Source organism: Acanthopagrus latus, chromosome 3, assembly GCF_904848185.1.
Source record: "Acanthopagrus latus isolate v.2019 chromosome 3, fAcaLat1.1, whole genome shotgun sequence".
Classification (NCBI taxonomy): Eukaryota; Metazoa; Chordata; class Actinopteri; order Spariformes; family Sparidae; genus Acanthopagrus; species Acanthopagrus latus.
The window spans coordinates 5,083,057-5,098,647 of NC_051041.1; the positions used below are offsets into that span (position 1 = coordinate 5,083,057).

At 43.6% G+C, this 15,591-nt stretch overlaps 2 protein-coding genes across 3 annotated transcripts; both read left to right on the top strand.

Moving 5' to 3' along the window:
- The first annotated feature begins 249 nt into the window (after nt 1-249).
- Nucleotides 250-5,899, top strand: LOC119016624 (elongation factor 1-alpha-like). Its single transcript, XM_037092649.1, has 8 exons — nt 250-473; nt 1,315-1,468; nt 2,516-2,695; nt 2,788-3,084; nt 3,157-3,307; nt 4,093-4,349; nt 4,979-5,213; nt 5,589-5,899. Exons 1-8 carry the CDS (start codon nt 265-267, stop codon nt 5,711-5,713), a joined length of 1,608 nt encoding a protein of 535 aa, XP_036948544.1. The 5' UTR covers nt 250-264; the 3' UTR covers nt 5,714-5,899.
- Nucleotides 5,900-7,431: 1,532 nt separating this feature from the next.
- On the top strand, nt 7,432-12,850 carry LOC119015120 (cyclic GMP-AMP synthase). Of its 2 annotated transcripts, XM_037090815.1 has the most exons (10): nt 7,432-8,170; nt 8,481-8,583; nt 8,902-9,060; nt 9,187-9,419; nt 9,577-9,796; nt 9,923-10,053; nt 10,308-10,461; nt 10,608-10,707; nt 10,899-11,021; nt 11,842-12,850. In XM_037090815.1, the coding sequence occupies exons 3-10, from the start codon at nt 8,928-8,930 to the stop codon at nt 12,212-12,214; spliced, it is 1,467 nt and encodes a 488-aa protein (XP_036946710.1). In that variant the 5' UTR covers nt 7,432-8,170; nt 8,481-8,583; nt 8,902-8,927; the 3' UTR covers nt 12,215-12,850. The 2 variants fall into 2 exon arrangements, with proteins under 2 accessions (XP_036946710.1, XP_036946701.1); XM_037090806.1 differs by lacking the exon at nt 8,481-8,583 and having other exon boundaries at nt 7,433-8,170.
- The last annotated feature ends 2,741 nt before the right edge of the window (nt 12,851-15,591 follow it).

Here is a 15,591-nt window from a genome sequence, read left to right on the forward strand (position 1 = left end):
ACACATTGATGAGCGATCAGTTTTTGGACGTCACTCATGTCCTCAAGATGATAAAGGAGTATCTTTGTTTTTTGATATATATATAGTAAGAAAATAGTAGCTACTAGTTAGAGAGCTACAAAGGTTTTCATGAAAGACATAAAAGGTTTAAAAGGTGAGACAAGAGTGTTTTAAGGAGTGTCAGAACATCACAAACAAGAACAAACTGGCAAAACTGGTTGACCAAGGACGACTTTACGAACTGAACAGACATGATTATAGGGGATGGACTTTTGCGAGGCCTATCTCAACTTGATGCGCAAATTCCTGTTAAAGCAGATCCACAGGAGGAGGAGGAAGAGGAGGAAAAGGCGTGCCTTGACTTTACCTCTCACACAAATAGCAAGCGAATGTACTGACAGATCAGGAGACGACGGCCGTCCAGCACCTCCATCTACATCCTCCATCCACCACCTCCAAAGCCCTTTGACCAGGTGAGTTTAAACACCTATATCTTCAGATTTGACATATGAGCACAGTATCTACATTACACTGAAATCAGTAACACTAAGATGTATGATTTGTGATGGCTAAATAAATACTTGGCAGTGGCTTCCACACAGGTCTAATGGTTTCTTCCATTTTGTGATACCAGTTTAAAAAGTTCTCCTGTGAAACGTATTTAAAATGTGTGTGTAACATTTAGGAAGGATTATCTTAAATCTACATTTTAGTTTGAGGATATTATACAATAGAGGAAGTAGCTGAAGCTACTTGTACTCAAGGGGGTCGTTAGTGTGTTCCCACAGGGTTGGCTACCAAATTGGGAGAACGGGGGATAAAATCTGATACAAATGTGTGAAAAAGGAACTGTGGGAACATAGGAGCCTAATTTTGAAAAAAAAAATAAAAATCTTAGAAATGTGGGAGCAGAAGCACATTCTGTACTTAAGTACTGTACATGTGATCTATTGTGTTCTGGGGTATTTCCAGTTTATGTATGCTAATTTAAAATTCTAGTTAGCAGTTGTATTGTTTTAAAAAAAAGTCACATATTTGTACTTCAAGTATCTTTATAATGTGGCATTGCTAATTATGAGTCCTCAGGACTAAAGTTCCTCGATATATCTCACCCACGTGCTCAATTTGACAAAGCTAAAAGGGCGTAGGCTAATTACCGGTTAACGTTAGCTAACTGCTAGCTATCTACTTAAGCTGATTTTAAATAACCATTTGGGAGTCTGTCCTCAATGGGATGAACTGTGAGATTAATTTAAACCTTCAAGTTTTAATGTCAACATCGACTTAACTCCTCTCCATGTTGGTCGTAACTAGTAAACCAACAATGGGGAAGGAAAAGATCCACATCAACATCGTGGTCATCGGCCACGTCGACTCCGGCAAGTCCACCACCACCGGCCACCTGATCTACAAGTGCGGAGGAATCGACAAGAGAACCATCGAGAAGTTCGAGAAGGAGGCGGCTGAGGTTGGTCATGGCGACACCACATGTCTTTACTCACATTTATAACAAATATTCAAAGTATCTGAAGCACAATGAGGCCCACAGTGTGAAGTCACAGGTGGGGAAAACGGGCGCGGCCATTCTAACCGTCGACACTTTGTTCTAAGACAGCCTGCTGCTGCCGCCTGCTGCTGAAATACTAGTAACGTTACATTCCTTGAATACTGGTTTTACGGGAGATATAAGTTCAACATTTTGAATGAAACTTCCCCAACTGAGTTCTTTCATCAAGACTATTAGTTTAGTGTATGGAGTTTCCTTTGAATTTAGGCTTTATCTAATTAAAATGCACTGATCTGTATACATTTCTAGATGTGAACATTGGATAAAGCCAGGTTAAGAACTCGTGTTTCAGTTTCAGAGTCAGAGGTTTCAAAAGAGGGACAAATTTGATATTACAAATCAGAAAATACCTCCAGTAGCCACAAAGAAATCAATTTCTGTGATGTTTTAAAGAAACAAAAGCTACTAGTTAGGCTATTAATTATATTATGAACAGGAGAAACAAACCTTCAGAATAAAGTCATAACATAAAAAGAGTGGTGTATTTAAGAGACTTTTATTCGATACATTTGTAGACAGGTGTGTATGATCACAATATAAAGGTGAACAGGGTAAGTTTTTGAACGTGTAGACAGTGTATTCAAATTTCCGCCGTTGATAAATTGCATCACAAAATTATATTTTCTTTTTCTTTCTTTTATCCAATCTTAGATGAGCGGATAGGACTATCTAAATACATATGCGCTTATTTGCCTACATGTCAATAAAGGTGCGTTTTGGAAGCAAAATAGGCAAAATCTAAAGATACACCAGTCATTTGTGAACATACAAATGAAAAAAGTAATTTGATAAGGGAAAATCAGCCTCAAATATATATTAATTGCTCTCTTAAAATATAAGCCACTTAAGCACACCGTGTTTGGATCTACATGAACTTTATTCACTTATTCACCTGTCTTTTATTCTCTGAGTTTTTCTCATCCATTTCTGTTGCCTTGACCTCCACAGATGGGCAAAGGCTCCTTCAAGTACGCCTGGGTGCTGGACAAACTGAAGGCCGAGCGTGAGCGTGGTATCACCATTGACATCGCTCTGTGGAAGTTCGAGACTATCAAGTACTACGTGACCATCATTGATGCCCCTGGACACAGAGACTTCATCAAGAACATGATCACTGGTACCTCCCAGGTAAATGATGGTGTTTATACACGGCAGGCTCAAGGTTAAACCACATTTTCATCGTGTTTTAGATCAACTCTTGATCGTGATCTTCATTTTAGGCTGACTGCGCTGTGCTGATCGTTGCTGCTGGTGTTGGTGAGTTCGAGGCTGGTATCTCCAAGAACGGCCAGACCCGTGAGCACGCCCTGCTGGCCTACACTCTGGGTGTGAAGCAGCTCATCGTTGGAGTCAACAAGATGGACTCCACCGAGCCCCCTTACAGCGAGGCACGTTTTAATGAAATCACCAAGGAAGTGAGCACCTACATCAAGAAGATCGGCTACAACCCCAAATCTGTTGCCTTCGTCCCCATCTCTGGATGGCACGGAGACAACATGCTGGAGACCAGCGACAAGGTAAGGACAACTTCAACTTGTTCAAACCTGATGACTGGGAACATGAACTGAACTCTTTAAATGTCTCTGTAGATGAGCTGGTTCAAGGGATGGGCCATTGAACGAAAGGAAGGTAATGCTACCGGAAAGACACTGCTGGAGGCTCTTGACGCCATCGTGCCTCCCAGTCGCCCCACCGAAAAGCCCCTCCGTCTGCCCCTGCAGGACGTCTACAAGATCGGCGGTAAGGACCACTGACTTCACCTTCAATACAAATGTTTCTTTAATCATATCTCTACATGTAGACCCCTGAATCTACATCTAACTCATATGAATATTATTATGTTAGTCATATTTGTAGATAGATCAGAAGTAGTAGAAGTAGATCAGATCAAGTCTCAAGTCATTTTTTCATGGTAAGTCAACGCAAGTGGAGTCCTAAAATATTTATAAAGTCTGCATTCAGATTTCTAAAAAACAAATATTTCCAACAATGTTCCGACCTTTCATTTGCATGATCAAAACTGAAAAAAATTACCGCATCTGTAAACGTTTGTGCCTGGGTTGCGTCAGATAGACTGTCTTCAGCAGTGCTGGTTGTTTAAGGGTGTGCACATCGAGAGTGAAGCGCATCTTGACGGCAGGAACATTTTGTTTCTTTGCGTTTCTCAGGCAGTGTTTACCTTCCCCCGAACAGCCAGTTTACTTTTCCAAGGGTGTGCAGGACAACTCAAGTCATTTATTCATCACATGCTAGTGACAGATTAGCTTTACCTATGTTTTTACCAGCTGTTTTGGGAAAGATATGGATAAATGCTTGCAGGACAAAGCATTGGATATTAGGAGCAAGCTCCCTGATTACAGTCTAAGTCAGCTGTTGAGAAACTCAGTCCCTTGTTCATCCCTTTGTAATTGTAATGCCAGTGTAGTTGCACAGTATGTGAGCTGCATGTGGACACAGTAGAGTCTATCACAAAAGTAAATACTGTTAAAAAGAAAAAGTAAATATGCCCCTGGTTCTCCTCTCAGGTATTGGAACTGTCCCCGTCGGCCGTGTTGAGACCGGTGTCCTGAAGCCCGGTACCCTCGTCACCTTTGCTCCACCCAACCTGACCACTGAGGTGAAGTCTGTGGAGATGCACCACGAGTCTCTGACTGAGGCTCTCCCTGGTGACAACGTTGGCTTCAACATCAAGAACGTGTCCATCAAGGAGATCCGCAGAGGCAATGTGGCCGGCGACAACAAGAACGACCCACCAGTTGGAGCTGAGAACTTCATCGCCCAGGTGAGTCTGAGCAGATGGAAAAAGATGAATTTAAGACTGAAAAGAATTAGGGGAATTTCAGGTAAATAAACATGTGCGGAGCATAGAGATGACGTGAAACCAAAACAAAAGTTTGGTTTCAGGGTTTCAGTGAATTAAGATCACTGACCTAATGTTGCCTCTCAGTCTGCTCTAGGCCATCTTGCCTACAATAATATTGTATGCACCTTTTAGCTGAAACAGAAAATGACAAAACTTTACAAGACTTTTTTTTTTGTGGCACTCGTCATTTTTTTCTTGGTGTAAAAAACAGTATTTTATTACTTCATTTATTACACCATTTATTACTTCATTCTCACATACAACCAACCAACAATAACATAAGTGGGATAAAAGAATGAAATGACTCATCTCAATGTTAATGTCCTGCTGAAATAATCATCTCATAAAATAAATATCTGCGTTAAGGTGATGAAACTCCACAAGTGATTCTAGTGTGGCTCCAAAAAGGGATTCCAGTTGAGGTAAACGTGAACATCTGTTGACCCCTGCTGGCCCGTAGCAGTAACTGCAGTGATGTGCCTGTAGTTAGTGCTGAAGGGAGGGCTCTACTGACCTTTTCTAAACGCACTCAAATGTCGCTGTTTCAGGTCATCATCCTGAATCATCCCGGCCAGATCGCGGCAGGCTACTCCCCTGTGCTGGACTGCCACACTGCTCACATTGCCTGCAAGTTCAGCGAGATCACTGAGAAGATCGACCGCCGTTCTGCCAAGAAGCTTGAGGACAACCCGAAGTTTGTCAAGTCTGGAGACGCCTGCATCGCTCTGCTGACGCCTTCAAAACCCTTGTGTGTCGAGAGCTTCTCTGACTATCCACCACTGGGTCAGTAAAATGCCTTCTCTTCTTCATTTACCACAGTCGTCGGCTACAGCCCGTTTTGTTTTGAAGACAGTGGGTTAGTTCCAGATCACACTGAGACTTGTCACTACAGGTACAACCACTCCAAACTTGCCATGGAAAAGTATGCTGGGCAAACCAGCGTGGTTCACATGTTTCCACATCCTGTTTTGGTTGTGGAATTGTGATTATTTAGCTGGTCATCAAACGATGAAGAATGGAGATGGAAATTTTTGCCTCTTTTGTTAATAATATTATCAGTAGCTTCGATTGTGTTCTGTATGCTCCTTGATAATAAATGCTACCTTTCATTCACTCTTTAACTCTTTTTTTTTTTTTTGGTCCGTCTCTTCCTCACAGGGCGTTTTGCTGTGCGTGACATGAGGCAGACCGTGGCCGTCGGTGTCATCAAGTCCGTCAACAAGAAGGCCCCCACCTCTGGAAAGGTCACTAAGGCTGCGCTGAAAGCAGAGAAAAAGAAATGAATTCTCATGCAGGATGCCCAACAGAAAGTGACATCTTTGCAACCATCCTCTCTTCATCCCAACACAGTCTTCCGGCTTATGCTGATTAAAAACCATCGCAAGAGTTTCCGTCGGAAAGTAAGGCTTGTCTGTTAGGAGAATTAGGATGAAATCAAAGAAATAAAAAACTTAACCAGACCAAGTAAAGATGTTTCTTTCCTTGTTTCACAAATCTTGTCTTTCTTTTCTGAAGATCATTTACTACTCTGTAGGCAGCTTTTGGCAATATTTAGACGTCTTTCACTCATTTTTATTCTCAACTCCAGAAAAGCAATGTTTGCATTTCACAAGAGCACAAACTTTTAACGGTTCTACTCCAGCATGCCATGCTCTACTTACACTTGTCACAGCATGAAGAGATTGTAGATTTTCTCACAAAACTCACCATGAACACTTCCTATTTCATTTGGATTCGTCAGTGTGATGAATGCTTGTGTTGCTGCAACTACACCACTAAACCATTGGCATGAAATTTACTACAGCAAACAGAAAATCAGCTTTGTTTCTTTTTTATAAAACCATGATATCAAAGTTCCTGTGACATCTTACATCTCTAATTTGTGATTCCATGTATGTTTTTGTTTAAAGACAGAATGAACATGAGACACATTAACAAAGTCAATGCCTTTTAAACCAGGGCTGCAGCTAACCATTATATTCATCAGTGATGAATCAGTCACAATGTCAGGAAGTGGTGAAAAGTGTTGATCAGTGTTCAAATCTCAAATCTCAGATGTTTTGTCCACAACCTGAAGAGATTCATATCATAGATTAATATCTCAACATCTAATAAATTAGCACATTTCAGCCACTTACATTGGACACAGGTGATCCTGACACCTACAAGCAATCCCTGGACTTGTCCTCTTGAACCACCATGAGGCTGACATTTGTACTATTGCGTGAACATCCTTAATATCCTTCACTCTCATGTCATGTTCAGATCGAATCCCCGATGGTCCCCTGACTTTGACTGGTTCCCATCATCAGGTCAAACAGAGTGCTGTCGTAATTTTTGTACGCTAACCAAAAAAAGCTCAGGTTTATGATACTTACGTGTTTTGTTCAGTGAGATAATCCTCACAGATGAACACCACTGCTCTGACTTTCGAGGTGTAAATCAAATCACTGAAAGTAAAAAGCTAACATCAGGAGAACAGAAGACACTGCCATCGTCACCAACACTTATCAACTTACTACACAATTACTCCACACGTGTTCTAGAAATTGATAAATCTAAAAGTTGTAAAGTTAGAATAGTTTAAACGGACAAGTGAGAAGACGAGCCTCCGTCTCCTTTAGCCACTTGTTAGCAAGCGCCATTTTTAAAACAAACATGAGCTTTTTGATTGAAATCTGGGACATTTGATGATGTATTTCCTGTTGTAGAACAAAGCGTGTAAATATCTTAAACCTGTTGTAACTACAGACCTTATTTTAGACATCGAACCAGAAAACAATTCAAAATGTGCAAAATTGCTAAGTGGTTTCCTGTTTTTAGGTCTTAATACTACAGCAGAATAATAATCTAATATTAATAATAACATGACATCCCCATCAGCCTCATGTATCATCTATAATTTCTGTGTAGTTCTAGCTAGAATATGTTAGCATGCTAATATGCTAAACTAGCATCGTAAACATTACACCAGCTCAACATCAACATGCTCATGTTGCCATTTTGAGCATTTTAGCGTGCTTATGTTAGCTTATAGCTACATACAGGAGTGCAAGGGCAACATCTAGCCTTTTAATACTTAAATTAATGATGTTTGTGTGATATTTTACTTAATTTTAATTGACTTTAGGTGGAATAATTAAATAAATAAGCTTAGCTAAGAGTAGAACAGAGCACATTTTGTATAACATTAACCCAACATTATTCATTAGCGCTGAGCCATTTCGTGTTTCTTCTCAAATTATTTTATATAATTAGATGGCTCCATCAGAACAGATGTGATTGTACATGCCTGACTGTTGGTGAACTTCTTCCGTCACTACCAGGTGTTCTCTTTAATGGCAACCTTCCATAGCAGGCAGGTACTTACGTAACCTGGGTTTAAAGAAATTTAAGGGTGTGTCTTGTTATGAAACAGGAATGCACAGGTCAAAGTAGTCGACCAATGTGATTGTGTGCGCATAATAACTGGACTAAGTCAACTGGCAGTATCATTTTTTCTAAAGAAGGGAGTTTACACCCCCTGATATTTTAACTTTTAAGTGTTTTTAATGTGAATCCAGGGACAGATATCCACTGAGGAGGAGGAGGAGGAGGAGGAGGAGGAGGAGGAGGAAGTTATCCTCAGGTTACATTTCACGGAAACTGAAAGTGAAACTGGAGAGTGGCTGGAGATGAGAAGAGCAGCTATCACACATTACACCCTGTCATCATTTGCAACAGACGCTTCCTGAACACAGGTGAGTTAAAGATAAAATTATGAGATTAATTTGACATCAGTAGTTGAGAGAACTGATACAAGAAATTAATCTAGTTTCTATATCTATCATGTTTACAGTGACAATGTTCACCGTCTAAAGGGTTTTTCATTTCACAGTTACTCTGAGCCAGTGTTTGTTTTGTTAACCAGCTGTAGCAATTTTAAATAATCTATTGTTTAAAATTAATGAAGATTATCAAAAGATTATCAAAAAGGAAAAAATAATGAATCTTTTAATCTGTGAAGCTGGAGCCATGAAATGTTTTTTGCATTAAAAAAATCCCTTAAAGGTGCAGTTTGTGGTCTTTAGTGACCTCTGGTAGTGTGGACGCAGATTGTGACCAACTGAACACCCCTCATCACACCTTCCCCTAAAGAGGTCGCTAAGAATGGGTTTGTTTCAGATCATTACAACTTGCTTAAAAGCTGTAGTAACGTAGTTCCCTCGTTTCAAAGTCCATGAGTTATCAGAATTGGTTTATGGTCCAATGATCTGTAATAAAATCTGTGGTTTTACACCATAAAACTACAACATTTAATGTCCCACAATTTGATCATAAAGTGCTTACGGACTAAAAGTTTAAGTGGTGTGTTTCAGCTAGTGTAGAAGTAGAAATTGGTATCAAATTGTAAGATTCAAGTACAAGATGCCTAAAATTTGAGTACTTGAGTAAATATACTAAGTTATATTCCACCTCTGGTTGTCTGCAGGTATCTAAGACTGAGACGAGTGAGAAATGGACGGAGAGGACAGAGGTGTGAGCAGTCCGACTGGAGCAATGAGGCGAACAGACAACGCCAGAAGAAGGTCGACGCCTTCTCACCTCACTCCAGCAAGGCAGAAACCGAAGGTTCAGCAACAACAAGCAGGTGAGACCTGAAAAACACCTGGAATCTTCCTGTTTGCACTGTTTCTTGTTGTTTGTAATTCATTCCGAGGTCAGGAGGAGTTGTTGATCTTGTCTCCTTGGTAATGTCCACTGTATTGAATCACAGAGGAGGCGCCAGGAGCGGTAGAGGAGCTGTTCGACGTCTCCGCGGAGCTGGCCAACTGGATCAAAGTCAGCGCCAAAGACCTGAGGCTCCGGCAGACGGACCGCCGCTGGGCCGCAGAGGTGGTCAACGACTTCAGAGAGAACTTGCTGAAGTTCCTGAGGAGCAGCAGCGATCAGCCTTTCTTCCAGTCAGCTGAGTTCCTCACCACCGGCAGCTACTTTGAGAGAGTGAAGGTATATTTTCTGACGGCGACAATACCACCAGAGTTTTCTACGACAGATATTCTTCTTGCACACTTGATCACTTTAAAACGATTGCCTGCCTGAAACCGGTTACACTCATTGTCTGAACACCGAGTCCATGTGTTGAATCTCTGTACTCCCGCCTCAGATCCACAACCCCGATGAGTTTGACATGATGCTGAAGCTTCAGGTGCCGTCACGCCTCAACATGACGGAGCTCGACGGCGGCCTCTTCTACCGCCTGGATTTTGCCCGGCCGACTCGGAGCCCCGTACAAGTCTTTCTTCTTGAGAATCAGCAGCTTTCATCCAGCAAGATCCTGACTGAGATGTTTCGCCTCATCCGCAAGTTCCTCAAGACCTACAAAGGTGGGATCGTCATGTGTTACTGTCTTGAGCCAATCATCTGGTTTCTCTCTCTTCTTTCTGTCTTTGTTGTTTTGAGATCAAGCTATTAAAGGTGCCTTTCTTGTTTTCATTCTACTCTGGTTCAAGTGCCTGATGATTGCTGTCGCTGGGAGGTGAACAGGAAGCGTCCGAACTCTCCGGCTGTGACTTTGTCTCTGTTGAGGACTGAAGCCGACAGTGACGAGCTGATCTCTGTGGACGTGGTTCCGGCTCTGGAGGTAAACATTATGTCCGTGCAGTTTTAAAATGACACACACAACTGAGAGATGAAGAAAATCTGGAGAGTTTAAAACAACCGCCATCTTTGGTTCTCAGACTACGAATGAAAGAAAGTGAAAATCCTTTCTGACGTTTAATCATAGACGTTAGAATAGATTTTATGAGTATTTATATGGATGTTGTGTACTCACGTGAAGGCAGCGGTGGTATCAATATGATGTGGTGTAACATTTGTCTTTGTTCCTGTATGGAGGTTCATCCCTCTCAGGGCTGGCCGCTCGCTGTCCGTAACGGCCCAGATGTGGATAACTGGCTGGGAAAGAAGATTCGCCAAGAAATCAGAAGTTTACCCATTTACTTTGTACCAAAGAGGCTCAAAGGACGAAACCTCAGCGAGGAGGCCAAAGGTAATGAAACGTATCTCTGTCTGTTGTTTGTGGACAGCAGTAAGTGGCAGCTTTAAGTCACATGCCATTCATCTTACACACAACCACAGTGGGAGTGTTTGTGCACCTGTACGCTGACATCAGGTTGTTCTGTCTTTCTGTGACAGAGAGCTGGAGGATTTCTTTCTCCCACATCGAGAAGAAAATCATCACGAGCCACGGCAACAAGAAAACCTGCTGTGAGAGCAACTCCACCAAATGCTGCCGGTGAGTCACTTTATTCTCCCGTCATCACAATCATAAAGTTCTTTGTTGATCTCATCTTCCTGTCAGCTGTGGAGACCTTAAAGTAATGTGGTGGAAGAGTGAGTCATGTATGGACAAAACAATGTCAAGAAAAAAAATCCATCCATAATATCCACATATCAATAATTAATGAGCGGTCTTCTCTCTGGCAGTAAGCAGTGCTTGATGCTCCTCAAGTCTCTGATTGAGGGCCTGAAACAACGTTTTCCCAAAGAACTGGAGGACCTCTGCTCGTACCACGGGAAAACAGCCTTCCTCCACACCCTGTCCCACAGGTACTGTCTCTGTTATCATCCAAGTGTCAGGATTATCAGAGCAAGACTGGAAACAGTAACACTGGTACTTGCTGAACAGGGCAACGTTAAGCTGCTTTAATTGATTTTTACTATCACAATGGAAACGTGAATCACTGGCTGAATCTGCAAGTTTCAGCTCATTTTGTAGCTGACAACGTTGTTTGGGTTCTCTCTCGCCGCTCTCTTAGCTCAGTTTTTGGTCGCTATGGACAACAGAACACTACCTGCAAATAGCCAAACAGCAAGCAGACACCTTAACCAACGAGCTAGTCAGCATATTGTGAAACATTTAGCAGCTAAAGAAACAAATATTTTTCTAAGGAGCTGGTTGAGACCAAAATGGAGAGAACAAAAAGTGACTGGACCATCAGGATCCATCAGGTGGAACCGAACACGACTCCAAATGAATGATAGTGTTTCTCCGTCACTGCTGCATGTGTAAATAAGCAAGTTCACAATATCAATTAATAATATGTCAAATCTGCTGCCCCCAAGTGGCCAGAAAAATCAGTTATTGGAGGTTTATAAATGCATCATAATGGACTTACGGATCCCCATTTTCAAGCTATTTTCTAGCATTTTACTAAACGACAAATCATTAGAAAGAAAAAGAAAAGGAAAAAGGAAATGGCTGATGAATCAGTCATTACGAAAACATTGTTTGCAGCCCTAAAAATAGTATGTCGGCACAAAGTCTAGTGACAGGTGCTTGGATTGATACGAGTAGCACTGAATATAAAAACTACTGATAGAAATCTGTATCATAATCTGACATCTTTCCCTTCGGCTCGTCTCTCAGGTACAACGACTCCATGTGGGCTCGTCAGCAGCTTCCTTCCTGCTTCCTGCACCTCCTCGGGGCTCTGGAGGACCACGCACGCAGAGCCGACCTCCCTCACTTCTTCGTCCCCAGCTGCAACCTCTTCTCCCCGGCCGTCTTCCCCAAGAAATCCCTGGCTTTCCTCGTCAGAGCCCTGGAGGAGCAGAGGAAGGCCGGCCTGCCTCTGCTGCAGCCTCCTGCTCCCATGAGAATCAGGAGTCTGTCTGCAGATTTACCCACAGAGATGTCTGCAGAGAAGTCTCCAAGATTGGTTTCAGTTTACTCCCTGAAAAAAATGGTCTTCGGGTTTGCTGTAGCCGGAACACTGGTTTGTGTCCTATTTAGTATGTAAGTGATGGGAAACAGATATAAAATGCAGACTTAAAATGTATGTTAATGAGGTAAAACAGGGAATGAATGCTGTCATCCTGTATGCAAAGGTCTGGAGAAGAAGAGTTTTTAACTTTGAGGCCAAGAAGCAACACAGTTTTATGAGTATCCATGATAGTTATGTAAATAGTCTGTGATAATCCTAATTGAATTTTATTCTAATTTATCAGTCATGTCATCAGTGTATAACTGATGACATGAATAATCTAACTATCTCAAATATCATAAATTCCATGGGGATAAAGAGGGTTTGTAATATTTGTAATGTGAAAGTTTTAGAAATGTTTCTTGAAGATCTTGAGCAACTTTTCAGAAAGACTCGCCTTTAGAAATCTATCAACAATTTGTGACACAATTATTTCCCCAGTTCTTTCATTCCTTATTATTTTAGATCAGCCACAGCCTCATATCATATCTGTGCAATATAGTTTTATGTTTATTTGGTAATTTAAGAATTTAAGTCACTTTTTGTGTGTTGTTTTGGTGTTTTCTGGGTTTTGTAACTTTCAATGTACTGTTACCTTCTGTAAATTAAAAAATATAAAAAATATATAAATATATATACACACACACACACACACACATATATATATATATATATATATATATATATATATATATATATGTGTGTGTGTATAGTTATGTGATCATCTGAAAAATGCAAAATATGAGATCTGGTAATCAATAAAGTTATAATAGACAATATAAACATACTTGTAATTATCTGTAGTATTTACTTTTTTGGTTGAACATTACTTTTGATACTTGAGTTACAAAAGTAATATTTTAACATAATGTCTTTACTTTAGCAGAAGTATGTTTAGTACCTTGTTTTTCTTTTATTTGTATAAATCTGATTACTACTTAAAATTGAATTTAATATTTATTAAAATGGCATGTTAAACCAGTGGGGATGTTTAGTGTTTTGTTTCAAAATGATTTAAATCATTCTTCCATCCATCAATACCGGGTCGCGGGGGCAGCTGTCTGAGCAGGGACACCCAGACTTCCCTCACCCCGGACACTTCCTCCAGCTCTTCTGGGAGGATCCCAAGGCGTTCCTAGGCCAGCTGGGCGACATAGTCGCTCCAGCGTGTCCTGGGTCTTCCCCGGGGTCTCCTCCCAGCGGGACATGCCAGGAACACCTCCCGAGGAAGGCGTCCCGGGGGCATCCGAAACAGATGCCCGAGCCACCTCAACTGGCTCCTCTCGATGTGGAGGAGCAGCGGCTCTACTCCGAGCTCCTCCTGGGTGACAGAGCTCCTCACCCTATCTCTAAGGGAGCGCCCTGCCACCCTACGGAGGAAACTCATTTCAGCCGCTTGTATCCGGGATCTTATTCTTTCGGTCATGACCCAAAGTTCATGACCATAGGTGAGGGTAGGAACGTAGATTGACCGGTAAATCGAGAGGTTCGCCTTTCGACTCAGCTCTCTCTTCACCATGACAGACCGGTATAACGACCGCATTACTGCGGCCGCCGCACCGGTCCGCCTGTCAATCTCACGCTCCAGCCTTCCCTCACTCGTGAACAAGACCCCAAGATACTTAAACTCCTCCACCTGAGGCAGTAGCTCTCCCCCAACCCGGAGGGGACAAGCCACCTTTTTCCAGTCGAGAACCATGGCCTCAGATTTGGAGGTGCTGATTGTCATCCCAGCCGCTTCACACTCGGCTGCAAACCGCCCCAGGACATGCTGGAGGTCCCGGCTCGAAGGAGCCAACAAGACCACATCATCCGCGAAAAGCAGAGATGAAATCCTGTGGCTCCCAAACCAGATCCCCTCTGGCCCGTGGCTGCGCCTAGAAATTCTGTCCATGAAAATAATGAACAGAACCGGTGACAAAGGGCAGCCCTGCCGGAGTCCAACATGCACCGGGAACAGGTCTGACTTACTGCCGGCAATTCGAACCAAGCTCCTGCTCCGCTTGTACAGGGACCGTACGGCCCTTAACAGAGGGCCTCCGACTCCGTACTCCCGGAGCACCTCCCACAGAATGCCACGAGGGACACAGTCGAATGCCTTCTCCAAATCCACAAAACACATGTGGACTGGTTGGGCAAACTCCCATGAACCCTCGAGCACCCTGCGGAGGGTATGGAGCTGGTCCAGTGTTCCACGGCCCGGACGAAAACCGCATTGTTCCTCCTGGATCCGAGGTTCGACTATCGGCTGAATTCTCCTCTCCAGTACCCTGGAATAGACTTTCCCAGGGAGGCTGAGGAGTGTGATCCCCCGATAGTTGGAGCACACCCTCCGGTCCCCCTTTTTAAATAGGGGGACCACCACCCCGGTCTGCCAGTCCAGAGGCACTGTCCCCGACTGCCATGCAATGTTGCAGAGACGTGTCAACCAAGACAGCCCTACAACATCCAGAGACTTGAGGTACTCAGGGCGGATCTCATCCATCCCCGGTGCTTTGCCACCGAGGAGCTTCCCGACTACCTCAGTGACTTCGGCTTGGGTGATGAACGAGTCAACCTCTGAGTCCCCAGCCTCTGCTTCCTCTATGGAAGACATGTCAGTGGGATTGAGGAGATCCTCGAAGTATTCCTTCCACCGCCCGACAATATCCCCAGTCGAGGTCAACAGCCCCCCACCTCCACTGTAAACAGTGTTGGTGGAGAACTGCTTCCCCCTCCTGAGGCGCCGGATGGTTTGCCAGAATTTCCTCGAGGCTGACCGATAGTCCTCCTCCATGGCCTCTCCGAACTTTTCCCAGACCCGAGTTTTTGCTTCCGCGACTGCCCGTGCTGCCGCTCGCCTGGCCTGCCGGTACCCGTCAGCTGCTTCAGGAGTCCCCCGGGCTCGGTAGGACTCCTTCTTCAGCTTGACAGCATCCCTTACTTCCGGAGTCCACCACCGGGTTCGGGGATTGCCGCCACGACAGGCACCGGAGACCCTACGGCCACAGCTCCAAACAGCCGCGTCAACAATAGAGGTGGAGAACATGGTCCATTCGGACTCAGTGTCCCCAGCCTCCCTCGGGATTAGGTCCAAGCTCTCCCGGAGGTGGGAATTAAAGACCCCTTTGACAGAGGGTTCTGCCAGACCACACCAGCTCGCCGCCTCTCACCGCGGGCAACTCCAGAATAGAAGAGAGTCCAGCCTCTCTCAAGGAGTTCAGTTCCAGAGCCCAGACTGTGCGTAGAGGAGAGCCCGACTATCTCTAGTCGGTACCGCTCAACCTCTCGCACCAGCTCAGGCTCTTTCCCCCCCAGTGAGGTGACATTCCATGTCCCCATGGCTAGAGTCACCACCCGGGGATTGGGTCGCCGGGGCCCCCGCCCACGACTGCCACCCAAATCACACCGCACCCGCCCCTTCTGAACCCTCC

What these genes read in the sequence shown, in the direction of transcription:
- LOC119016624 (XM_037092649.1), top strand. Translation starts at nt 265, where the DNA reads ATGGACTTTTGCGAGGCCTATCTCAACTTGATGCGCAAATTCCTGTTA. An exon ending in TCGAGAAGGAGGCGGCTGAG is followed by an intron (nt 1,469 to 2,515) that starts GTTGGTCATGGC and finishes TGACCTCCACAG; the next exon opens with ATGGGCAAAGGCTCCTTCAA. An exon ending in CTCTGACTATCCACCACTGG is followed by an intron (nt 5,214 to 5,588) that starts GTCAGTAAAATG and finishes TCTTCCTCACAG; the next exon opens with GGCGTTTTGCTGTGCGTGAC.
- LOC119015120 (XM_037090815.1), top strand. Translation starts at nt 8,928, where the DNA reads ATGGACGGAGAGGACAGAGGTGTGAGCAGTCCGACTGGAGCAATGAGG. An exon ending in ACGTGGTTCCGGCTCTGGAG is followed by an intron (nt 10,054 to 10,307) that starts GTAAACATTATG and finishes TCCTGTATGGAG; the next exon opens with GTTCATCCCTCTCAGGGCTG. An exon ending in CCTCAGCGAGGAGGCCAAAG is followed by an intron (nt 10,462 to 10,607) that starts GTAATGAAACGT and finishes TTTCTGTGACAG; the next exon opens with AGAGCTGGAGGATTTCTTTC.